We start from the raw sequence: 25,159 nt of genomic DNA on the forward strand, positions 1-25,159 counted from the left end.
GGCCTCGGGACCTTTGCACTGCCTGAAATTCCTTTCCCACCAAAGGTACATTGTTGACTACTCTTTCCTCAGGTCTCATCTATGTGTCACCTCATCAGTATGGCCTTACCTATCATAACTAATATTACCCCTTTATTATATTACTCTATTTTACATCTATCATAGTACAGTTGACCCTTGAACACCACAGGTCTGAACTGCATAGGTCCACTTATACACAGATTTTTTTCAATAAACATGTACAGTACTGTAAATGTATTTTCTCTTATGAGTTTTTCTTTTATCTAGCTTACTTTATTGTAAGAACACAATAAATGACATGATATATAGATGATGTCTTTTTGTCTATACATGACATATAGACAAAACTATGTTACATATGTCTATGCTACATATAGACAAAATATGTTGATTATGTTATCAGTAAGGCTTCTGGACAACAGTAAGCTACTAGTAGTAGTTTTTTTGAGGGACCAAAAGCTATATATGGATTTTTGACTGCTGGGGGTAGTTTTCTTGCCCCTAGCCCCCACACTGTTCAAGGGTCAAATGTACTTACCTGTACGGTCTTATGTATGTCTACTTGCTTTATTGTGTCCTGAACTAAAATGTGAACTTAATCTTCATTCGGTGAAATCTCAACTGTCTAATTCACTGCTGTCTCCCCAGCACCTAGCCTAGTTCCTGGAACATGGCGGATGCTCAAAAAATACACCATGTACAAATGAATGAATCCCACCACTGAACCAACCTGCGAAGGACAAGAACATTACGTCTCGAACTCACACAAAGGGGTATGGGTGAGAACCCAAACCTGCTACAGGGGCCTAGGGGGCATTTAAGAGCTTAGCAGGGGCCCTGAAGAGGTTCTTAGCAATCAGCTTAGTCAGTGCACAACACTGGGAGGTAATGGGATTGTGTTAGGGAATAAATAAGCCTAGAAATGTCACTATCTACGACCGGTATGGTGGTAGACCACCAACCCTGGCTGGACTTTGAATTATCTGGAGAGCTTTTTAAAAAACTAGGGCCGAGACACCACTTCCAGATATTCTGATTTAATAAGGCGGAATGGTCCAGACAGCCATGTTTTTTAAAAGGTTCTCCAATAACTCCAATGTGCAGCCAGATGACAGCACTGAATATAACGTAGGACCGTCGCTCTACGAAGTTCCCCAGGGAACACTAAGGTCAGCACGCACGTCCGAGCAGGGAGGGAAGGTGCACGCATGCGCAACAGCGTCGCCACTAGCCCGCTAGCTGACTCCGCCCTGCCTCGTTTTTTCCCTCTCCCGTTGTCCCAACCATCTCCCCGCCGAAGGCGGACCCCACAGTCCAGTCACCTGGGTGTTCTCTCCCTCCCGAAAGGCCTGTGCTACCCGCTGCCGAAGGTAAGCGCCCAAGTCTCGGCCCCGTTTGGTGTCGTCCACTGGCCATTCCTCACAGAGTTTAAGAAAACGCCGATAGCGGCCGGCCGCCATTTTGAGCCCCGCTTCTGCCCGCCCTTGAGGGAGGAGTCAGCCGTGCCTATGGCGCTTGCGCAGTAAGGCTCCCAGGCTTCCTGTAGAGGGGGCCGGGGAGGAGTGGGCATGCGCGATTTCGCGGGCGCGGCGTCGCTCCCCGAGTAGGGGCGCTGCTGCCTTGTCTCTGAGGGGAGTTAATTTAGCCGCGGTTGTCCTGGAACCCGCCAAGCAACCAGGGCAAATCCGACGTGAAAACCCCAGGGACAGCTTTACTTACTTATCTTTTTAAATAACTGCACAAGCTGTGGACTAAAAAACCCTCCCCGGAGAACTGTGTACGGTAATTTGTGTAAATGAATACATTGGCATGTAAATACTGGTTGATATTTGGTGAAGGTGTATTTGAACTTAACCACGGAGCTCGCACAGGTGGTTCTCACCCTATGCTCTGCTGCATTCTCACTCTTTATAGTCGGGCACCTGTCACTACCACTTGGTGCTCTGCTACGGTTCCTCATTCAGCGCTCTCCTACTGTCTCCCCAGCCCTTTTAAATCCCTTATGAGTGCCTCTTCCGCAAGCCAGACATGTTTCCTTGGGAGGCACAGGTTTCCTAGCTGGGGCAGAAATATTTGGAAAAACATTTTTGAATTTTAATTTTAATTTATTATGTTTTATTGATTATACTGTTATAGTTGTCCTGATTTTTTCCCTCTTTGCCCCCCTCCACCCAACACCCCCGACTCCGTCAGGCAATTCCCTCACCATTGTTAATGTCCATGGGTCATTCTTATAAGTTCTTTGGCTACTCCATTTTCTATGCTGTACTTTATATCCCCATGGCTATTCTGTAACTACCTAATTGGGAAGTTACCTCTTAGGTAACCTTAGGAAGGTTACCCATTTGCCTCTTCACCCATTCTCCCATACTCCCCTTCCATCCGGCAACCATCAAAACACTCCGTTCCCATGATTCTGTCGCTGTTCTTGTTTGCTTAATTTGTTTTTATTTTATAAACTTTTAAAATTATGTTTTATTAGCCCTGGCTGGCGTAGCTCAGTGGATTGAGCCTGGGCCTGCGAACCACACGATCGAGGTTCGATTCCCAGTCAGGGCACATGCCTGGGTTGCAGGCCAGTTCCCAGCAGGGGACTCAGGAGAGGCAACCATACATTGGTACTTCTCTCCTTCTCTCCTTCCCTTCCCCTCTAAAGATAAATAAATAAAATCTTTAAAAAAATTATGTTTTATTGATTATGCTCTTACAGTTGTCCTCATTTTCCCCCTTTTGTTCCTTTTCACCCAGTACCTCCCACTCCCTCAATCTCCCCACCACTGCTTATGTCCATGGGTCATGCTTCCTTCACCAAATTAGTTTTCTTTCATTATTTTTTGAAACATTTTCAATTTCTTGCTCTTTCTTTTCTTCTGGCACCCCATGAAACAAATGTTGGAATGCTTAAAGTTGTCCCACAGGCTGCTTACACTATCCTCATTTTATTTTTTTTGGATTCTCTTTACTTCTTGTTCTGATTGGTTGTTTTTTCCTTCCTTATGTTCCAAATCATTGACTTGATTCTTGCTCTTATCCACTTGACTGTTGCTTCCCTGTAAATTGTTCTTTATCTCAATTAATATATCCTTCATTTCTCACTGGGTCTTTTTATGCTGTCGAGGTCCTAAGTTCCTTGAGCATCCCTATAAACCAGTGTTTTGAACTCTACATCTGATAGATTGCTTACCTCCATTTTGTTCAGTTCTTTTTCTGGAGTTTGATCTGTTCTTTCATTTGGCCCATGTTTCTTTGTCTCCTCATTTTGGCAGCCTTCCTGTGTTTGTTTCTCTGTATTAAATAGAGCTACTTTGACTCCGTGTCTTAGTTGTGTGGCCTAATATAGTAGGTGTCCTGTAGGGTCCAGTGGCTCAGCCTCCCCTATCACCCAAACTGGGTACTCAAGGTGCACCCTTTGAATCGGCTGAGTACACCCTCCTCTTGTAGTTGAGCCTTGGTTGCTGTTGGCAGGTCAATGGGAGAGATTTACCCAGGCCAGTCAGCTGTAAGGACTGGCTGTGACCACTGACCACCAACCTCCACCCTCTGTGCAGGATCAGCTGTGCAGGAGCAGGGTGGTGGTGCTCTGACATGGTCTGGAGCTGTCCACTGGGTGCACTGGCCCTGGGTTTTCTCAGGTGGTGCAGGCCAAAGTCAGCCCCCACCTATATTTTGTCTGGGGCCACCCTGCCTGAGCTATAAAGCAATCTAAGATGACTGCTGCTTATGCTGTGGGTTTGGAGATTCCCAGGCCAAGCCAAGCTGTGAATCTAGGCTGGCTGCTGCTAGTTCTGGGCCTGAGGCTTACTGAGGCCAGCCATTGCTTGTTTGATAGGACTTAGGAAGTTGTGAAGCATGAGCCAAGACCAGCCATTCATATGGAAAACCAGCTTGAGTGGGCCTGTAAGTTGAGGAGTAGAGTCTCTGGGAATCTCCAAGGCAGGTCAGACAGTGCTAACCAGGTTGGTGGAGTCTCAGACATGGCACCAGCTTTCTGGCTTTGTGTTGGGAGGTTTAGAAAATGGACAATGGTCTCTCTCACCTTGATGCCAGACACTTCAGTTTCTCCCCGTATGCCACTGGTGCCTTTCAAGCTGCTCCTTGGTGCTGGAGCTCAGAGGGAGTGAGTCTGAGTAGGTGAGTCTGTGGATTCTTTAAGAGGAACTGCTTGGGGCTCCAACAGTTTCTTTCACTGACTCAATCCCCACTGATTTTTACAGCCCGAAGTTGTGGGGACTTATCTTCCTGGCACTGGAATGCTGGACTGTGGGGCCTGGAGTGGGTTTGGGATTCCTCACTCCCCAATAACCCTCTCGAATTTTTATTCACCACACATGTGACAGACAAGCCTGTTGCGTGTCTGTGCCCCTCCTACCATTCTGGGTGGTTGTAGTTTCTTTAATTCTGTAGTTGTCAGACTTCCATTCATCTTGATTTCTGATGTTCTTGCGTGATTGTGGTTCTGTATTTCAGTTGTAATTTTGATGTGGTTGTGTGAAGAGGCGAGCCATGTCTCTCTATGCCACTGTCTTGATCGGAAATTCCTTTTTTAAAAAACCAATCCTTCACCTACACATCTCCATCTGCATCATTATGTGGAGTGTCCTGATTTTTCTTTTCAAAAGATACCCTCACATTCCAGATTTTCCTTAAGAAAGCCCCCTCTGCATCTTCACTGACCTGCATTTAGCCCAGACTGTCCCATGCAGACTACGCTTGACTGCCTCCAAACTTCTTTTTTCTTGCCCCACCTACTTTGTCAAGGGTTGTCCAGGAGACTGTTACCTTACCTCCAGGAGTAGGAAATTGAATATACAACCAAAACACAAGGTTAAAAGCAACAGTGGCTTATATTGAAGTGTTAGAGAATGCTAGGGAGTTTGGAGAAAGAAACAGTACTTCTAGCTGTTCAGGGGAGTGGGGGAGAAAGATCAGGGGTGGCGTCTGAAGGCAATGACATTTGCCTGGGCCTTGAAGAATAGTTAGGATTTGGGTAAGTGGGAGTGCAAGGACCCTGAGCCTCAAGAGCCAGCACTGCTGCAGGAATGGGACAGAGAAGAAAGAGGGAGGAGACTAATTTGAGGAAAGATCAATGGGTGGTTTTACCACAGACCAGCTTTGAACTATTTTGGAGGTGTTAAGAGTGAAGATCTATCAAATGAAAACCTCTGGGGACCCAAGGTGTTCAATGTCCACTTGAAGTAAGTGAATTTGGGGTGGGGAGTGCCCACTTGAGATGACAGTTCAGGGGGAGTGGAAAATGCACTCAAGGGCATTGCCACCATGTTCCAGCCCAGTATTACATCCCTGTCCCATCCTTATTGTTTTTGCAGAGATCATTTTGATAGCTGCCCCATGCCCAAAAGGCCAGGGTTTTATCTATTTACTGTCAAGCTCCAGGCACCTAGGGATGTGGTGGGTGTTTTGAAGACTTGTCATTTTGCCTTGTCATTCTGCCATAGCTGTGACTTTGAAGAGTACCGGGCTAGCAGAAGACAGCTGTCCTGGGAGGCAGTAACTGAGGTCCTTCTGTCTTCAGCAAGAGGAAGAATAACAGCAAATGGTTTTCACCCAACTTGAGGCACAAGTGCAATGACAGGTTGAGAAGAAAAATTGGATGTCAGGGGAACCCAAATCTCCTTCGAAGGCTTTCCCTTCCCCAGCACAGCATCTTCTGGGGCAGGTTGGGGTTGTCACTGGTCCAGACTCCCCTACCCAATGCTCTTTCCCTCACTGGAGGCGTGTTTTTGTTTAGTGGTTCACTGGTGAGGCTTTGGAGTCTGACAGATCTGGGTTGGAATGTGGGCTTGCTCATTCATTCATTCATTCATTCATTCATAACAGCAGAGCATTAAACAAATATAGTGTGTGACTGCACGGGTCACACACCCAGGAAGCCAGCCCTCAGCTGCGGTGGACAAGACTGCTGCGAGCCCTGGTTTTGGGAGTTTTACCTTTAAGTGCAGGGAGACCGATAACAACCAAGAAAGCATACACATAAGAATAATGCTAGTGTTTTCTATTTATGAATTCATATACTAAATGAACAAAATAGTTTCAGATGTGATAAGTGCCAGAGAGAAAGTCAGGGTACTGGGTCCACCATGACTGGGCTGGGAGTGGGGTCTGGGTGGCTGGAGGGGCTTGTGTTTGAGAGAGATCTGAGTCACCTGAGGGGCAAGGGTGGCTTCTGGGCAGAGGGGAAGCCAATTTTGGGTGGGTTAATTGCTTTGAGCTTCAGTCCTTCATCTTAAAATGGAATCATAGTGATAAATTATCACTTACTGAGTATTTGTTGTGTGCCAGGCGCTATTCTAAATGTCTTATGCACCTTGACTCATTTAGTCCTCACAGTGGCTTTCTGAGATAAGTACCCCTACTATCCCCATTTTACAGAAATGGAAACTGAGGCACAGGGAGGATAAGGATTTACCAAGATTACCTATTGGTAAGTGGCAGATCCTGGACTTGAACCCCAGCTGACTGGCTTCAGAGTCCATGCTTCTGCCCACTTGATGCCTCTTCTGGCCTCCTCGAAGTGTTATGGTTGTGAACTGTGTGCATGATGTGCTTCTGTACACGTTGGGGTTTCCTGAGGGGCTCTAGGGTCTTCTCTGGCTTGTTACACCTAGCCCTCCTATTCCCCACGCCCCTGTGCCTCTGGGTGGTTGGAGCCAGAGTCTGTGCTCACTGGCTTGGGGGTCACCCAGTGCCATTCCGGGCACATTAATAGGTACTACTTGGGATGTGGCTTGGCTAGTGCCATTCCCCAGGGCATTGATGACCCTCTTAACACCCACCTGCCAGCTGTCATTCATTCCACACCAAATGAAGATTGCAGCGGCCCTTACAGCTGCTTGAAAACTCCACCAGGGCCTCACCCCTGAGCCATTGGAATGGGTATTTGGGCCTCCTGGAACTGTTTGTAGATCACTCTTTGTAGAATCTTTATGTAAAGGAGGCACTGTGGGGGGGGGGCGGGGAGGCAGAAGAGCGGCTTCAGTTTTTCAATTACAATGATCCCAGTAATTGAGACACCAAATTGCACATTTAAATTGCTTGAAAGTAAAAATATTGTTTTGAAATGCTGGTGTTAATAATGCAAACATTAAAAAGGAATTAAATACTTAGCATATTGTAGGGCAAGGTTGCCTCATTTTTCTTCTTTTAACTTACCCAGAGGAAATGATTGGCCACAACACCCATGAATTACCATAAAAAGTGGGTCTGGGCCTGCATCAAAGCTGTTGGTCATACGATGCCCCATGTAAAGGTGACTGCTAGCTTACCTGGAGGTGAGCTCTTTTTCAAGACACACAGGTGTTTGAGGTGTGTCAGGATAGGCCTCAGTGGGTCCTGTACTGTACCCTAATGTCTCCAAGGCCCCTCAGCTCTGTTGACACACTTTGTCATCTGACTCATGGATCTGCCTCTCTCCCTTCACTCTGCTCTCTGGTCATGTCACCCCAGGGAAGCCTCTGTGGCCCCTGGCCCAGAGCTAAAGTAGCAGCCCCACCACTCCTGGTTCCCTTTTGCCTCACAGTACCAGTCGCTATTTGACAACAGACCCTGGCCCATGGTAGTCTCTAACTAAAAGAATTGGAAGAGAACATCAGAATATAAAGCCAGGTCTCCTCAGCCATTTGTCCGCCACCCACATCCCTGTCTCTACTATACTCATCTTTGAAGTAGTGAAGATGAACAAGCAGGAGCAGGTAGACTTCTCGGTTTTGTTCTTGCGTTAGCTGTCAAACTTCATGTCTCATTTCAGGGCAGTTTAGTGATGGAAGGGAGAAGTTCTGAGCAATGCATAATGAGAAGGACCCAGCCTGGCTGCAGATCAGCCTACCTAGCTGGTGCTCAGTTTGGTATTGTCCGTTTCTCCCTCTCCTCTAATTCTTGGTACCCATGCCTTCATTTTAGTTTTTCCTTCATCTTGTGTTTTATGTTTTTTGGCCACATCTGATGCAGATTTAAATCAAAAGTCAGAGGTTTAGATCATTTTGAAGTGCTGCAGATGCATGGCCCTGCCTTGCCATTTGTTTTATTAGACTGCTTCCTGCCCTTTCCATCATGGTCTAGATTTAAGGCCCCATGCAGCTGGGAAGAGTGATGGGTCTGCCAGGGTGCTGCCCAAAGGCCCAGGGCTTCCCAATGACATTGCAGTATGGAGAAGCGGTAATAACATTCTGTTCTTTAGCCTCCTTTCCAATTGCACAGGGGATACCAGAGGGTTAGAGGTGGGGCTGAGTGACTGTCTCCCAGGCTGCAGGCTGCCCTTGTCCCGCCCTGTAGTGGGGAGGTCAGGAGTAGGTCACTCTTCAACATCACCTGCCTTAAGGACCAAATTATAGTTCCTGTGGGACAGATAAGAAAACTGAGGTAGGGGAGATGCTGTTGATCTACCGGCACTCTGGGCACGCTTGGTGTATGAGGTCATGACTAGAGGAAGGATCTGGATCAGAATCTGCAGCTCTGGCACTACCAGGCCCCTGCTGTCCCCTCATACTTCCCACTTGCTCTTTTTGTCTCTGTTTCTCCCTTCTTAAGTTAGGTATCACTTTAATGTGAGGATATAGAGGTTATACTAGAGGCTGGGTTCTCATCAAACCCACTTCTTCTAGGCACACAAATAAAGTTAGCCCCTTGGCTTCCAGGTAAGGTCATATGACTAGTTCTCGCCCATGGGATGTGGGTGTGCCTTCTCTGTGCTGTCATCTAATTTTAGGCTTGTGGTTGAAGATGGTGGTGTCACAAAAAGGAAGGAGCTTGGACCCCTGAATGACTGTGTAGAGCAGAGGCTCTCTGCCAGCTACATTGGATTGCAATGTTAAGCTACTGATATTTGGGGATTGTTTGTTGTAACAGTTAGCCTACCCTGATATCTGTGTGATATTCAGTTGAAAAAGAAGAGACCTCTCCAGTCTGAATAAGGGGGGCCAGCCAGGGGGCTCTTAACAGTGTTCCAGGCATGAAGGAGCTGTAGAAATGGAAGGTTCCGAGGTTTTTTTGTTCTCATGTTCTGAAGTTTCTGCATTGCCATCTTACTGTCTCTTGGTACCCTGTACCTCAACCTCCTATGGCCAACACAGACCACATGCCTGAACAGGATTCTCCTTCCATGCTCATAAATCCTTTCCCTGGACCATTTGCCCTTTTTTTTTTTAGTCACTTTTCAGACTTGACTCCCTTTCAAGGCACTGCTCAAAAACCACTTCTATGATCACTCCATGTGCCAATGAGCCTCCTGGTAGCACTTGGCAAAGCTGAACTAACAGCCCCTCCACCCTGGGGAAGCACCCGTGATAATACTTTCATATGAGAGTCTTTACTCTCATATTAAGTCATGAGGTGCTTAAGGGAAAACATCTTTTAAAAAAAGATTTTATTTATTTATTTTTAGACAGAGGGGAGGGAGGGAGGGGGAGAAACATCAATGTGAAAAAGACATCAGTTGGTTGCTTCTTGCATGCTCCTCAACTGGGGACTGAACCCACAACCTAGGCATATGCCCTGACTGGGAATTGAATCAGTGACCTTTCATTTTGCAGGATGACACCCAACCAACTGAGCCATGCCAGCCAGGGTAAGCAAAACATCTTGATCTTCACATTTCCTTGTTTCCTGCACAGGCCCTAGCTGTATGAGCTGTATGTACCAGGCACTCAGAAAATATTTGTTGGATGGGTGAAAAGGAAGAACAGATTAATGAAATCATAAATGAATGAGCTACTTGGCTAGATTTTTAAGTGTCTCTGCTCATTGGGTTCACTCTATTTTTTTTACTCTTCATTTTTACTACCCCCAACCACAAAAACCCAATTCTGAATGGGTTGGTCTGTCCATAGACTCATGAATATGCCAGACTTTTCTGTCCCTTCACTCCCCACCCCCACCAATCCCCCAGCACCTTCCCCACTCCTGTCACTCTTCAGGGTCTAGATGAAGTCTAACCTCCTCTAATAGTTTCTGTGACAACTCTGCTCTCGGCAAATGCCTTCAACTTTAAATTTTAGGGTTGCTTATCAGATCCATCCTCTGTCCACTGAGGACTATCTTGTGTACTTTGTTGTCAGTTCATGTGTGTGATTCTTCTTCAACTACAATCCAAGCTCCCAAGAGCTGGATCTTCCACAGTGCTGAGCAAAGAGATCAGCTGGAAATAACCGTTCAGCACTAGGACACTTGCTGATGGCTGGATATCTGGGATTTCTCATCCCTTTTGTCATTTTTAAGTAAACTCAGATTGGAGGTCAAATACATGCATACCCATTGTCTCTTCTTTCTGTATCTTTCTGTTGTTCTCCCTCTGCCTTGATTTGCAATAATTGGGAGGGCTGCTAATGGTAGAGGAATCAGAAGCTAATCCAGGAAACTTTGGACTTGGTTGATGTGGGACCAAGTTCTTAAGCAAGAAAGTGAGGCCCTGGCTGGTGTGCCTCAGTGGATTGAGCACCAGCCTGAAAACTGAAAGGTTGCCGGATTGATTTTCAATCAGGGCACATGCCTGGGTTGTGGGACAGGTCCCAGTTGGGGGCATGTGAGAGACAACCGAATCTCTCACACATTGATGTTTCTCTTCCTCTCTTTCTCCCTCCCTTCCCCCTTCTCTAAAAGTAAAAAAGAAGAAGAAGAAGAAGAAGAAGACAAATAAACTCAGAAAAAGCAATATTTAGGGTTCCATTTTGTTATTGGCAAATATTTTTCAGCTGACTCCCTTTTGCCACCCAGCAGGCTTTGACTTAGCTCTCCCACCAGGGGCACAGAGCGTGCAAATTAATTGTGTCGTTACCTTGGCCAAACATCATTAGGGAAGTTAACTTGCTTTGAAGTCCACATAATGTATTGCAAAATTAAACAGAAGTTTTTTGTTATCCAGGTGACTCTTTCCAATAGTGTGGATTTTGGAAAGTTGATGGTTTAGCCATGAGAATCCAGAAATTATATAAGGTTCAAATGAAAGGACTACTGACTTCTCAGGTCTGGTGCCTGCCTTGTAGATACATGCAAATACTTTATTTGCCACCATTCCCCACTGGGTTCTCTGAAGAATTGAAGGAAATCAGTTAGCTGTTCTTGCTGCATTCTCTAGTCACCCATCAATTGGAGCTACTGTATAGTGTGATATGCAGAATAAATAAACAGAAAGGGTAATAAGGCACACCAAATAATCACTGTTGACCTCAGCAATTTTATTAACAAATTTATTTTCCTAATTGGGTAACGTGTCTCAGTGCTTAACTCAAGGGCATTGTAATAGGTTTCCGCACTGTAGAACAAGGAATTAATTAGAACCGTTTGCTCTTTGTTCCATACTTACTCTTGTCTCCTGGTCTTGTAAACATTGCACCTGGTTTCCTCAGTCCAGGTTCCTTCCTCACTTCTGCCCCCCCTGTCCCCCAATAAATAAATAGAAAGCTAAGAGTGTAGTTTAACATCAGTGGCTCCTCCTCATACACATTCCACCTCCACTGGAAATTGTATTTCATGGTTAGATTCAAAGCCTTTTTGAGGTCAGGTTCTGGCAGAATCATTGCTTCAGCAGGTACTTGGAAGTCTATAAAGAGACCTTTCTCTCCACAGGCAAAAATTGAGACCCTGGGGTGTTGGTTTGCCAGTGTTGTGTCTGGGATTGTCCTTGCCCACTCCGAACCTGGGTACAAAGCTGGTGAGATGGTAGGTCTGTCCCACTTTATCCTATGCCACCTACAGTGCCTCTTAGGGTGGTAAGAGGCATTCATTACCCTTGTCTTCCTTGCCCTGGGAGCAAGCAGCTCTCTTCAACTTTTCAAGTAAGGTTTTTTGCTTTACAGCTAGGAAGGACTGCAGCATGACAGCAAGAAAGCATTTTTAAATGCAAACACTGCAGGGTCTCACTATAATGCTGCCTCTGACTCATGTGCCCCTGCAGGTTGCTCCAAAGTGCTGTCGTTTTGCACTGACTGCCCAGTCTTCAGTGACCAGCATTAGCACAAGATGCCAGGTGTGTGAATTATCTCCAGAGATGATTTCTTTAGCAGCTGTTAACATAGCCTGCCATGTATAGTGATGGCTTTTGGATGTAGATATGATTATTACAAAGACATCTAAGGGGTGTCTAGGGGGTCAGTGGGTCCCTTTTAAGATTTATACTGCAGAAAAATCTGGATGGGCCCAACAAGCCTTATTCTCACTTCTGGATATCCTGCAGGATCTGGATGAGGTTTTGCAGGCCAAAAATGTAGCCCGGATCTGGTCCGTCATAGGTGGTGTGCTCATTCCGGGAGCCATTGTATGTCGTGTGAGCAAAGTCGATCATCCGGATGTCAACTTTAGGGAAACCTCTGGGAGAGCTGCCGTGCGTAGTCTGAGGAGCCTCCTGGGGATGCAGGCCACCCGGGGCTCTTTCCAGCGGCTCCTGCCCATCGTAGATGATGAGGAGAGAGCTGGAGTAGAAGCGGTATGAACTCTGACTCCTAATGACCAAGAGGAGGGCCTGGAGCTGGCGCTGGATGGGCCCCAGCAGCTCTGTTCGAAGGCGGGTTCCGTCGTGCAGGAACTGATAGAGGGCTTGTCTGAACCCCTCAACTGAGAGTTTTCTCCCATAGTACTTGTCTTTGCAGAGAAAGTGCTTCTTATCCGTTTGGTAAACCTTACATTAAGGAGAAGAAAGAGAAAATGCAAAGAATTACAAACAAAAACCTGTAGCAGTTGCAGAGTCACAAGCTAATATGATAGGCATAAGCAGTTGCAGGGATGCAGCATAAGCAAGAATGGCTGAAAGAAACAGACGATGTGTTTTCAACCGTGCATTGTTTAGTTCTGCATCTAACATGCATTCTGTGTGAGCCTCTAATAGGAATCTGAGGTCCAAAGAACCTTCACCCTACAGAGGTCACCCTCCTCACACACAGAAAAGGACTGGATCTCCTTTCTTGTGAATTTCCAATGCCAACCTCCAAACCATGACTTAAACCCTGGCTTCTGGCCCCTCTTAAATACTAGCAAACTCAAGCTAGAAAGCTTTAATAGGAATCTGAAATCGCAGCCAATGGCCTTAGAAAGCCAATTTGATTAAAATTTCCCCAACAAAGTTTATAAAGTCCTTTCTCTGCAGATTCTAAGGAAACAATAATGGCCTTTGGGGTACAGTGGGGTGAATCTTTTGAAGAGAAAGGACAGGCTAGATCAGGTGTGGATGGGGTTTGGGGGCAACCCATGCAGCTGAGGGGAGCCTAGCTAGAGGAGGGTGGTTCCTAGCAGCTCTGTGGGGCTCGGTGGCTCCTCTCCTTGGCACCAGCTCTTCTCCCCTCCCCTTTCCTAATCACGTCTTGGCCACCAGAGGGAGCAGATGGAAGAGAGATACTGATGGGGGATAGTGGCAGCCACCCCCATTTCATTGAGATGGCACAGGCAGCAGCAGAGGCTGAACAGAGGCCAACAGCTGGCACGGCTAGAGAATGACTTAGCATGCCCCTGCCTGGTACACCTGGGAAGGGCTGCCAGCACCTGGCCAGGACAGTTTCTTGGGCCTTTCCTGCCTTCAGATTACATGATATGTTTATAGAAAACCAGTGATAGATATGATAGACTTGGTGTTGCCTTTGGAGAGTTGGAGATCAGCTGCTAAATTAACCATCATAAATACATGACAGGCATCACTTTCTAAATAAATCAGATCAATTTCAGAAGGTTTGAGGTCCAGAGAGAGATTCCATTTACACCACAAATCATCACACACCATTCTCTTGAGGACTGCATTCCAAGCCTTTCAAGGGACATCTGTGCAACAAATTTATAGACTCAACTTGCAGCTTCAAGGGGTGGCAGTTTCAATTAAGGAAAGCTATAACATTTACCAGCGAATCAGTGTCTGGTTTTACTTTGAGTAGCTAGGCTATGAGAGAGTTTATTTCCTCCTGCTCTGCAGCCTCTGCCATGAGCCACATCAGAGCAGCAAAAATAAAGTGAGGAGTCTGGGCAATAAAAATTTAACTGTTCACTTGCTTGGGCTTAGCAGGTTATATAACCTTCCCACTTTGTTAATCAGAACAGGTAGAAAGAGGCAGAAAAGATAGAATAAGAAGAGAGCAGCTAATAATGCAGAGACAGACTGCCTTACAGCATCTGAGAAGGAGTTCAGCTTTATCACTCAGAGAAAGGGGGTCAACAGAGCGCACAGATAAGCTCTCCCTCTGAGTTCTTTGCCCAGCCCTTGCTCACATACTGTCGTCAGAGCTCTGCTCTCAGCCTGGGCAGGTCTTGTGGCTGCTGTGGAACCTTTCAATTGCCAAAGACCCTGAGAGCAATTGAAAAAATGGTGGAGTGTTGACACCACTATCCTGAAAGGTGCTCTTTAAAAGACCCAGTGTGTCGTAGACCAGGATGTGCATTTTCTTGGGGGAAGAGGGGCACCTGGCTGCCTCCTCTGATGCTCCCCCAAAGTGAGGAGCTCTGCAGGGGGCAGTGGGGTCTGGATGGGAGGCATCCTGCCCCACAGTGGGCATGCCAAGATGCAGGGCGGGTCCTCTGCCACCCACCTGCATGCCGCAGACACGCACACCCAGGCAGGCTGAAGTGCTCTGTGCACACTTTGTCATCTGGCGGGCCTTCTTCTCCTCAGATGCATCGTCCCCGTGCTGCCGAGTCCCCATCTTCAGGTCCAAGACACAGGGATGCTTATACTGTGACACAACGTTTTCCAGCAAGAGGAACCCTGGTCGCTCTAAGTTAAGGAAGAGTCTGAGGACATTAGGCTGCAGCCTCACTGGAGGTCGGCAGCACCTCTCCAAAGCTGGCTGGAGATTCCTGCCCTGAGTGCTGTTCTTGCATTCCAGACAAGCCCACCACCACTAGTAAGAATTCCAGGTGGTAGCTTTGAAGCTGCTTTATTAAGTCCTTTTGTCTAGAGGGAATTTACGAGCATGCAACCTGCTTTTCCTTTTTGCTCTGATGTTGCAATGTATTATTTTTTAATTTTTAATTGTTTTTAATTACAGTTGTCTCCATTTCCCCCCATTACTCTCCCCTGCCATGCCCACCCCCTACCTCCCACATTCAGTCTCCCCCAACCCCCATGAGGTTGAAATTTAAATGCAGGTCTGAAATCCCTGGCAGGCCTTGCTCAGTTTACATTTTATAGTAGAAAGTCATAAGGCTAAAACCTCTAGTCGTTAAATGGGCCTATACCTTTTGGGAGAAGTGGGTTGATGTTAGCTTTGGAGATGAGTGGCAGGAATATTAATTTCAGTGGAGTAATTATCCTGCAAAAACTTCTTAGGGATTAGGATTGCAGATGTGGCTTAGTAAATACTGTGAGACCAGCCACCCTTTGCAGGAAGGAGCCAGTGGTGATGAAGGGACATTTCAAGCCTGAATTTGCTCCTTGAGAACATGGCAGCCTAAGGGGGAAGGGGACTACCTCTCCTGGGGTTCACCAGCGGGCACTTCCCTAAGGGAGGAGCCACACCCCTTCCTCCCCATCAGCTCTGAAGGAAGACCCCTATGGGGTGGATTTGGAGGGATAGGGTGGCAGTCAGTATTCCTATCCATCCACAGAGGCCCAGCCCCTGTGGCAGAGAGGCAGCAGTGGCCCACCAGGGGGCCCACCTGTTCCAGATTCTGTGTTCAGTTTCTGGGAATGAAACTGCACTGTGTTCCGTTTCATTCCCAGTCTGGCTCTCCCATAATCTCTGAGTTCTCTCTTGGAGAGAACTGATTTCTTCTATGTCCCAAGTTTGAGGGCTCCTGCCTCCAACTCTCCTTCACTTCCCCCTCACTTGACCCTCCCACTCCCATCCCTGCCCCCACTCCCGAATAGGTGAACCCCCCTGCCCTTGGGACCATGTGGCGGAGAAGCTGGCAAGGATACGGTATGGCTTGTTCTCTGGGTATTCGGTGCAGAGCCGGGTCAGGTGGGCCTGGTGGCAGTGCAGACCCCATGGGTTAAAGCTCCTCCTCTCGTCCTGGTTCCCTTTAGCATCTTCCACCAGGGAAGATACATGGGTGCTGAGGTGGAACTCGGACCTGAGGTACCCCGTGGCCGGGCTGCAGGTGAGGGAAGCACAGGACAGTCAAGGCAGCCAGTCCCCAGGTCCGGGACAAGGGACCCTTTTCTGTGACTGTTCTCCTGAGCTGAACTCTGACACAGACTGTCCTTGGCTACTCTCTAGGACACTGCAGGGCCTCAGAATGCCCTTTCTGCCCATCAGTCCCTAGCACCAGGTCTGGCCACACTGCAGCCCCCTTGCAGGGATTCTATAGTCACATTAACTCATTAGAACATGTCACCCCCTCGGAGGACTAAGGTAGTTTAAAGTCACTTGTCAGTGATCTGGATTATTATCCCACTGTTGAGGCCCTACACTATGGGTGCAACAGTCTCACAGGAAATCAGAAGTTGGGGGTTAGTCTGTTACCCTCGAGACCCCAAAGTGCCATAGGGGGTGGGAATTGTGCATCCTTGGTGCCTCTGTCTCCTGTCCTCTGTGTCTCCGCTTCCCTAGCTGTGAAGTGGAGATAATGGACACCCAATTCCTGATGCTGAGCCAAGAGACTTAATTAGATCTGTGCTCCTTGGGGAAGGGAGGTACTTTCATTGCATTAGCTCCCTTTTGTTTTCCCATAAATGTTAAAAAATCCCCAGGGATCCTTCTCAAATGAGAAAGGTCAGCTGATGTTATCAGAGGTTTTTGGAGACCTCTCCAGGGACCTTGGTGTCCCGAACCACCTGTGCCTCCGAGGCCCCACTGAGTGTTGTGTTGGCTTCTCATCCCTTCTCGACTGCTAAGGAAAGATGATTTCTGAGAGACATTAGCCACATTTTTCCTTCATGTCAACTACTCTGGGGTTTCTGCTCTGCACATTTCCCCCCAGAGACTTCATGGTCTCAGTGAAACAGGTATTTACTAAACAAATATGTGCCGAATGCCTGCTCTATATAGGACTCTGCCATGTTCATCGGCATCTTCGATGAAGGCATTGCATCGCTCCCTCCGGAGAGGCATGAAGAAGATGTATTCCTTTCTCTGTTCACATTAGTTATTCTAGACAGAACCTTCATCTGAATTTCTCATTTTCTCCGCTCTGGCCTTCACGGGGAGCCGTGGGCCTTGGCCCCACTGGGAGTAGTGCTGGTCCCTGCTAGGGATGGGCTCCAGCTTCTGTCATGCTGCCAAGTGGCCCTCACCTCTCCTTGAGCGAGTGTGCCAGCTGGGCGTGCTGCCACTGTGAGAGGGGACCTGCGCCGCCACTGCTGCTCGTGGTCTGCTGGAGCTTCTGCCACATCACCACCGCTGCTGACTCTGAGGGGACATTTAAGGGTCCCAGGTTCTCCTTCAGTGGGTTGGCAACCAAGCTGAGATGGCCTAGGCTGTCTTTCCGGAGGTGAACTGTGATGGTACCTGCGGAGCACATGAAGGAGGGCAAGGGGTGGAGAAACCAGGTGGAATTTACCTGAATGGACATGTCACAATGGGTGATACCCTTTTGAAATATAGTTTAATGGCAATGGTCAATGTTTTCTTTTCCCCAACTCCTCTCTCAAGGAAGCTGTGGGGACTGTCCTGGCTTAGCCTGAACCCAACCTGTTCCAGAATGAGCCCAAGGCTGTGGAGCCTGCAGAAAATAGCGTTGGGCTGATCTTGGCACAGTCTCTGCTTTGTGGCACTTCTCTGCCCCTTCGTGCTTTAACAAAGCCCGCCTGTACATTCTGTGCTTGCATTCCAGTTCCTTTGTGCACAGTCACACCTTCCCAGTCACACCACAGCTGCACCAACTGGCCCAAGCTTGGGGCATCAGAACTGGTTTGCAAAGAAGGGTTCCCTCCCAGAGCAGCAGTTATGGAAGTGGGGGCCCACACATTCCTTCCATTGTCTGTCTCCATCGTCATGCTTTCTCTCCCCTCCATTTGTCTCTATCTGACCAGTTGCTCCCAGGAAGCCTCCTCAGACAGCCTGCAGGGGCTCTGGACTCCTGTCACGCCTTCATCTGCCCTCCCCATCCCCGCCCTCTGGCTTTGACAATGGTGCTTGCTGTCTGCTTTGGTTAGACACATAGCACATTAAGACTGTTGGTGGAACGTGGCTCTCTGACATAAAAAGATGACTTGTGAGATTTCCTCAACTTCCAGGACCTCCTTCTCCACAGTAAAAGGGAAGAGTGTGAGGACACCCCATGAACATGTGCTACTAGGGCTCCTCCTCCAGGACGGTGGCCAGACCTGGTATCAGTCCTGGCATGTCCGTTCACTGCTCTGTGGCTGCTCCCTTTGTATTCTTCACTCAGGGTGCATGAGGAAGGCAGAGTCCAGGACTTCCTCTCTGGGCTGGGCAGCCAGTGGGCACCCTGTCTCCCCAAAGTCCTGGCAGAGAGGGAACGATCCTCCTGGCAGTGGCACAGGAGACCACCTCACAAATGTTCTGAGAGAACCAGGTTTCTGAGTGCTTGTGGCTTCCCTCTCACCCAGTCAGTTCCACTGTCCCCTCACATTGGCCCTTCAGGCCTGGGGGGTGGCAGCTTTTCAGTGCTGCTGGTCCCTGGTACCTCGCGTCCCCAGTTGTTTCCTCAACCCTTATGCTAACAGGTCCTTTAGAAAGCCTTCTTCATTTGAACCTGTCTGCTGGGCCCCCAACTGAGAGGGTGGGTTGCATGTGATTCTGTCCTCCAAGATATTTATTTCCTTCCCTGGCCACTTGATCACCTTCTCAGCATAAGTGGTAATTTCTGCTGAATAAGCTCTCAGGCAGCTGAGTTCCTGTCTGCATCCTGCCCGGCCCTCCAGGGCTGGTCAGTGCAGACACCTGTTTTCCACCTGCTCTGTAATTCAGCAAGCTGCTCTTCAGAGCCATCTGTGCCTAGCTCAGCGGTCTCCCCAGGCCGGTCCTGTCATCTCAGATTCCCAGTGTCCTAATTTTGTAGCCTGAGAGTGATATTCAGCTTTCGCCAGCTCCTAAAACTCTGCATTTCCTCACTCATGCCAGGGCCCTGCACCCTGTAAAGTAACGATGATACACCTGTAATGCTGCTCCTGGACCTAACATTTGTAGTTTATCTGAAGACCAGTGCGCATCCCTAAAGCAAGCTCATCGAAGCAGCCTGCTCATGAGAGCAGGGTTGGCAGCAGGCAAGGGAGGTGACTGCATAGTGATAGTCACTGCCATGACCTCCACGCCTACTGTGCACCAGCGCCGTGTGCTTTTCATTTGTTGTCACTGTGCTGTAGCAGCCTGACTCTGGCCATTGGGGTTCAGAGAGAATGAATACGTTGCCCCAGGTCACACAGGTGTAGTGCTCTGAGAAGGCCACACCAGATCTAGATGTGGAAGAAGGAACAAGCTGTGACATGGAACTGAGGACTTCATAGGGAGACTCTGGGTTGTCACACTGTGTTTACCCACATGTGGATGAGAACACCCTTGCTGTGTCCTCAGTTGTGTTTGTTTCAGTCATTCTGTCCTATGGAGCAGAGAAGCTATGATCCCACCATCCTGTGGGGGCCATCAGTGCAGGTGCTGGGAGCCCAGGAAGCCCACAGACGTGGGGTTTATATTGCCAGCCCTGTTTCCTCGGGGGTAGGGGTAGAGTCCCTGTGCTTGTTCTAGGGAGGGGCACTGACCTGGAAACCACCTCAGGCTCCAGGCCCACCCTCCTGTGTGAGAAGGGAAGACCTCACTGGCCTCTGTGATCGTCCTTGGGCTGCTCAGGACCCCCTGGCTACGTGGGCCCTTCTGCTTCTTGTAATGTCCGAGTTACCGTCCGATGGCCCCTGGCCTTTCCCACTCCTGAGGCTGTGGTGATGGCCATACCAGAAACCATGCTCTCAGGAAGCCTGGGTCTGAGAGGCAAGAAATGTGACCTTCACCCACTTTTCCAGGCTCCAGCTTTTGTCTGATCTCTTCCATTTCGAGTGTCTAAATAAATGGAGATGAGCGGAGGTGCAAAAACCCCCAAGCCAATAAAATCCAAAAGTCATTTCTTTTTCTCATATGTCAGAGCTACACAGCCAGGCTCCATGTCTCTGCTTTCTCGCTCCATCTTCCTGCACATCTCTGGCTCTGTCTCCACTTATCTGTCTCCTCTCCCTCTCGCACACCCCTCTGTGGTTCAGCCCAGCCCTCAGGAAGCCTGGTATCCAGCACACACAGGGCCTTGCAAAGTCTCGAGCAGCCCGTCTCTGACAAGAGCAGCACATCAGTGGAATCCAGACTGCTAGGGACTTGGATTGTTCTTTTTGTCAAGTGCCCTTACCTGGTCTCCAGCTCACTGTGTGTGTCCGTGGGGACTAGGCCTCAGAGGCTCATGGGTCCCCAGAACTCCGCCGTCCCTGCCTGTAGAGTGGGAGCCCTGGCTGCCTGCTTGCCAGCCCTCCTCAGGCACCTCAACCTGCCACTGTGCCAGGGCGAGCGCTTACTACCACAATTGACACTCCCAGAGCATCTCAGCAATTTTAGCTTGGCCAAGCAGCTTCCTCAGCCTCTGAATATTCTGTTAAGTGTTTATTTTTAAGCTCATGGGAGAGTTTATCTGTTGCTGTTTATAATATGAATCTGGCTCCTCCATTAACCCACTAGACCTAGGAGCATATCCTCACCCAAAGCCAACAGGCAGGCAGACTGGGAGGCAGAGGGACGCAGCCCAAGATGCTGTCATACCTGAGCAGTCCTGGAGAAAGTCCAGGGTGAGTTCCTGGCTCAGGGAGGTTGTCCTTGGGAATGATATAACTGCCCAGCATCCCCTGAGGCCATCCCAGTGCTGGGTGGTGACAGGGAGAGAGGTGTGCACCATGGTATGTAGTGACCACTTCAGAATAGCTCTGGAGCTGTTCCCATGCAGAGAAAAAAGAGATCCCTGTGGCAGCCTTGTAGGTACTCGAGTGCCCTTGACCTGAAGTCTCAGCTCAGTGGCCCTTCCGCACTGGCCTAGATGAGCCCCTGGGCACTGGCATCCAAGCAGTCCATCTCCACTATGAGTAGCTGGTGGAGCCAAAAGCCACACTTGGGACTCAGAGCTGGGAGCTTTGAACCCTAGCTCCTCCCCTCACTGGCTGTGTGCCCTGACAAATTAGGTAACCTCTCTGTGCCTCAGTTTCCTTACCTGTGAAATGGGGATAATAATAGTCCCCATCTCAGAGGGCTGTGGCACCTGCAAACTACTTATAGGCATCTGGGCAGTGAGGGAGCTCTAAGGGTTAGGCAATGTTACTTTTCTTACCATGTGAGACCAGGCGGCTACACAGTCTAAGGGCCCTTTGAGGGTCTCTTTCCCACTAAAACCTTACCTTAGCTTCCTGCCCCAAGTGTCTGAGAGTGAGTGTCCTGCCCTGGTGTCTGGTATTCCAGTGTCTTAGACTTGCATTTCCTTAGTGGGCCTGCACTGTGGCTAGTGAGTGGATTCATTTCTGTGTCACTGGAACCTCATATTTGGAAGTTATTGGAGCCCAGGGACTCTGCCTCACCCTCAGCAGGACCACATGGTCTCACCTGGGGGTATCTGCAGTACCCTGATGCAGTTTGCAAACACCACCTCCCGAGTGAAGCCCAAGGCAGAGACTGAAGCATTCTCCATGGCCAGTGATGTGCGTGGCTATCAGCCTCGGTTCAAATTAATCTCCTACCTTAGCAGAGCCTCAGGGTGGTTGGTTCTGGGGATGGCCCATCCTGAAGGGGGAAGCAGGGCTGAGGAAGGGTCTAGACAGTAAGCCTGTGCCCGAGAGGGCCCGAGTGTGATGCGGTCTTACCCCGGGAGGAATGGGCACGTGCGGACAGGGTGCAGGGGAGCGGCAGGATCAGGTCTGGAGACCGAGCAGCCTCCCTCACTCTGCTGCTTTGTCTGTGCCGGCCCTGGCAGTCTCTCAGCTCCAGAGCTGTGTCAGGGAAGCGTGAAATGCCGCAGGCAGGAGGCCACTCCACACAAGGACCTGCCACCCTTTTGTCAGGGTGAGATCAGTTGAAAGGATAGACGTTAATTCCAGTGGGTGCTCTGACAAGATGAGCAGTGACCCACAAGCCATGGTCAACACTGCCTGAGCCCCAGAGGGCCCCAGGGGAGTCCTGTTCAGGCTGCAGTCCAGCTGTGCACCCCTGTCTTGGTGTATGATGCTCATCTGTCCTGTTTCAGATTCTTGGGGGGGCCCAGCAGACCAGGACTGAAGGATGCCTCCTAGGGCTCTGGCCTTGGCCCCCTACCAGTGGGTCTTAATTTGTAACATGTTGAGTACCGATTCCTGGGCCCTAAATCCAGGGATTCTGATTGCCAGGTCTAGGATGGGGCCTGGGAACCTGCATATATGTACACACAAACACACACACACTCACACACTTTCCAGTGAGTCTGGTCAAGTTGGTCGATCTCAGATCACACTGAGAAACGCTGATGTAGACAAGCTCCAGCCTTCCCAGTTATGTCAGTCATTGCAATGCAAGTGAGTTTTGACTGACTGCTTTGGGTGTTATCGTTGCCTTCACTATAGATACTTGGGCAAGGAGGACAGAAGCTTGCAGTCACAACATCTAAAATCCTTTAGAGGAGGTCTTTTCTCTGAACACCCATGCCACTTGGGCTTGTGGCTGGCAGAGCTGTCCACAGAAGGCTGGGCGTGAACAGAACAGTCCAGAGGCCCTTCCTGAAGGGCCAGAATAGGCGGCCTCCCCACAGCCTTCTTCCCGTAGAACCCCCCTCGAGCTCAGATCAGGACGCACACTGTTTCATGCCCAATTTCCCTGGGTCCCCCTGCAAGGCAGCCAATGCCTCTGGCTGTGCCACTGGGTGAGAGGGCAGGAATTCTGGTTTCCTCAATCTGCTGTGGCCCAGCTCTTCTCTGTCATGTCCTAGGCCCAAGGAAGACTCCTGCCACCCACCTGAGTCTCTAGCATGAGGTAAAGGAAACCTCCGCTTGTCCTGTGTTTACCAGCCGTGGTCACAGAACCCAGCCATGTGCTCCTAAAGCACAGGCCAGGATGCCCCATTTTATTCTGTTCTTAATTCCTCAAAGCTGGGTGGCTTGAGCTAATTTGGAAGGACTCCAAATGCTATTATACTGCAGACCTGGGGACATGAAGAGTTCAGAGAAACTAGGACAGCGAAGGCCAGCTGGGCTGCAGAAGAGGGGCATGTCTCCATGGCAACCACCACACATACCACAGTGCTTGAGGAAGCAGTGGGTGCGTGCAGACAAGCCTGGCCCTGTGTGGTGGCCTGGGTCACGTCTGCTGCCTAGACACTCACCTTTGTACTGTGGGGTGAACTGCTTCATGGCCAGTGGCAGGGATTCATAGAACCTCTGCTCCTGGGACACGAGAGGCTTGCACACTGTGTCCTCGTCATACTTCATCACACTCAGGTGTCCCCCGACCTGGTGGAGGAAGGGCTCCAGTTGCACACCCATCCTGGTGTCCCCACCTTCCACACTGTCCTGCACAACCATGGCCTGAGGTAGACAAGTGGCAGCTCCACTTGGTAGAGGTAGACAAGAGGCAGGGCTGTCAGAGGTCCTCAACTTTCTCCTTGTCGTTTGTTGTTGTCATAGCATAATTTTCTTTCTAGCTGTGGGCTCTCAGCAGGGTCCCTGGAAAGCAGAGGTGGGTGGAAATGACGTGAACGAGGCAGTGGTGGCGGCAGTGCTCAGACGCGCCATGGCCCCCGGCCCCCAGCCACGGGGCTAAACCAGACTCTAAACAGGCATGGGTCACTGCTGCGGTGTCTGTTACACAAAACCACTGACAGTGGTTGCCCCCAGGGAGCAGGGCTGAAAGGAGGACTTCTCCAAGTAGAGTTTTGTACCTTGCACATTTAAATATTCAAACACTTTTTAAAAAATCAAACAATACACACAAACATAGGCTTCCATGGTGGGGGACTGTGTCCTGAATTCTCATGCCGTGTTGCGTGCCTGCCTTGGGGAACATTGATTCCAGGCCCAAGAAGAGAGCAATCTCTGTCATTGGGGCACTCAGCATCTAGCAGGGCTTGGGGTGCAGGGGTGCTTCCCTTTTGTATAGCATAGCTGTGCTCCACTGATTTTCATCACGGCTTTGTGACCTTGGGGAGTTCCTGAACCTCTTTGGCCTCAGTGTTCCCGTCTTTGGAATGGGACGATAAGGGTGCCTGCCTCGTGGAGTTAAGGACAGAATTGCGATAAAGCCTGTGAAAAGGTTAGCCCAGGGCCCAGAGCTGAGTGCTTAATAAATGTGATTAATCATTATCACTTCTAGCATTATTGCCTTGGTGGGTCACATTTTCCCACCTGGGTTGTGGGGAAGGCAGGCTCTCTCACCACCACCTTGCAAAGGAGGAAAGCAAGGCCTGAAACACCTTGCCTATGGGCCAGTGGGGTCCAGGAGCAGAGATGGAAGTAAAGCGGGCTCCCTGTCTCTGGGCCTCATCCCCCGCTGCCTGCTACTCTCTCTTCTTCCCAAGGGCCAGCTTGCTGGATAGCAGGCAAATGCTAGGACTCTGGGCTGGAAATCTAGCTCCCAGAGATGTCCTGACTTCGTGTCAGGAGAGTGCCGAAGAGACACTTCGAGAGAAGCTCTGCCAGCCATATCGTGTCTGAGAGGACATTCTCACAGCAGTGCTCGTCACTGCCGAGTTATTAATACTCTCCTCTGCTGGACTCCCAGTGGAGGATGTGATCAGGCTGGGCAGCGCCAGGCACGATGAACCCTCTATGTGACCTTCAGTCCAGACCGTGGACATAGTTGTCCGGCCCCAGGCACAGCAGTGCCTGTCAATTTGTTCAGCATCCTGGCTCAGAGAGGCTCCTGCCACCAGTCCAGACCTCCAGCACCAGGGTGCATTGAAATCCTCAGTCTAGCTCAGCCCTTCCCCGTCAGGCAGCCTCTCCTGCTTTGTTTACTTGTGCAGGCCACAGAGCACTCCGCCCTTCAGGAAGGGGAAGGGGTGTTCCCTCTGGTTTGTGCATTTGCTTCAAGGTGTGCAGGGTATAGCTTCAGGAGCTGCCTGTGTGGCTGGAGCCTGGCTGGGGAGGACGGGGTTGCCAAGGCCTGATAGTGCTGGGGTTGTGCCTGAGACCACAGTCCCAGCCTTTCCCAGCTCTGCTCCAAGACTGCACAGAGGTGAGCCCTCCTGGGAGCCTGTTCTGGGCACTGAGAAAAGAAGCTGGTGGGAGACATCTAGATTGGGAGGGAAATCAGCAGTTGGCCCAGGA

At 49.5% G+C, this 25,159-nt stretch overlaps 2 protein-coding genes and 1 long non-coding RNA gene across 7 annotated transcripts in view; 1 reads left to right on the plus strand and 2 right to left on the minus strand.

Annotated features, from left to right (window-relative positions):
* UQCC2 (ubiquinol-cytochrome c reductase complex assembly factor 2) overlaps nucleotides 1–1,528 on the minus strand; it is a 13,795-nt gene extending 12,267 nt beyond the window's left edge. Inside the window, exon 1 of the mRNA XM_037052779.1 lies at nucleotides 1,344–1,528. Within this exon, the coding sequence (XP_036908674.1) occupies nucleotides 1,344–1,481 (138 nt within the window). The 5' untranslated portion in view covers nucleotides 1,482–1,528. The remainder of the gene's footprint in view (nucleotides 1–1,343) is intronic.
* LOC118991503 (uncharacterized) lies at nucleotides 1,247–15,591 on the plus strand. 5 transcript variants are annotated; one of them, XR_005067431.1, is made up of 7 exons: nucleotides 1,247–1,391; nucleotides 6,412–6,463; nucleotides 7,198–7,310; nucleotides 9,567–9,601; nucleotides 10,895–11,998; nucleotides 14,618–14,849; nucleotides 14,994–15,591. It is a non-coding gene; the product is annotated as an uncharacterized LOC118991503 (long non-coding RNA). The 5 variants fall into 5 exon arrangements; XR_005067432.1 differs by lacking the exon at nucleotides 14,994–15,591 and having other exon boundaries at nucleotides 10,895–11,691; nucleotides 14,618–14,699; XR_005067433.1 differs by lacking the exons at nucleotides 14,618–14,849; nucleotides 14,994–15,591 and having other exon boundaries at nucleotides 10,895–11,691; nucleotides 11,829–12,142.
* Nucleotides 12,138–25,159, minus strand: part of IP6K3 (inositol hexakisphosphate kinase 3) — a 27,738-nt gene continuing 14,716 nt past the window's right edge. The window contains exons 5-9 of the mRNA XM_037052778.1: nucleotides 23,218–23,557; nucleotides 17,183–17,396; nucleotides 15,866–16,041; nucleotides 14,535–14,710; nucleotides 12,138–12,646 (exon numbers count right to left, since the gene is read on the minus strand). Coding sequence (XP_036908673.1) covers nucleotides 12,185–12,646; nucleotides 14,535–14,710; nucleotides 15,866–16,041; nucleotides 17,183–17,396; nucleotides 23,218–23,416 — 1,227 coding nt within the window. The 5' untranslated portion in view covers nucleotides 23,417–23,557 and the 3' untranslated portion in view covers nucleotides 12,138–12,184. The remainder of the gene's footprint in view (nucleotides 12,647–14,534; nucleotides 14,711–15,865; nucleotides 16,042–17,182; nucleotides 17,397–23,217; nucleotides 23,558–25,159) is intronic.

Source organism: Sturnira hondurensis, unplaced genomic scaffold (genome assembly GCF_014824575.4).
Source record: "Sturnira hondurensis isolate 20B ecotype Veracruz unplaced genomic scaffold, ASM1482457v3 Scaffold0007578, whole genome shotgun sequence".
NCBI classification, from domain to species: domain Eukaryota; kingdom Metazoa; phylum Chordata; class Mammalia; order Chiroptera; family Phyllostomidae; genus Sturnira; species Sturnira hondurensis.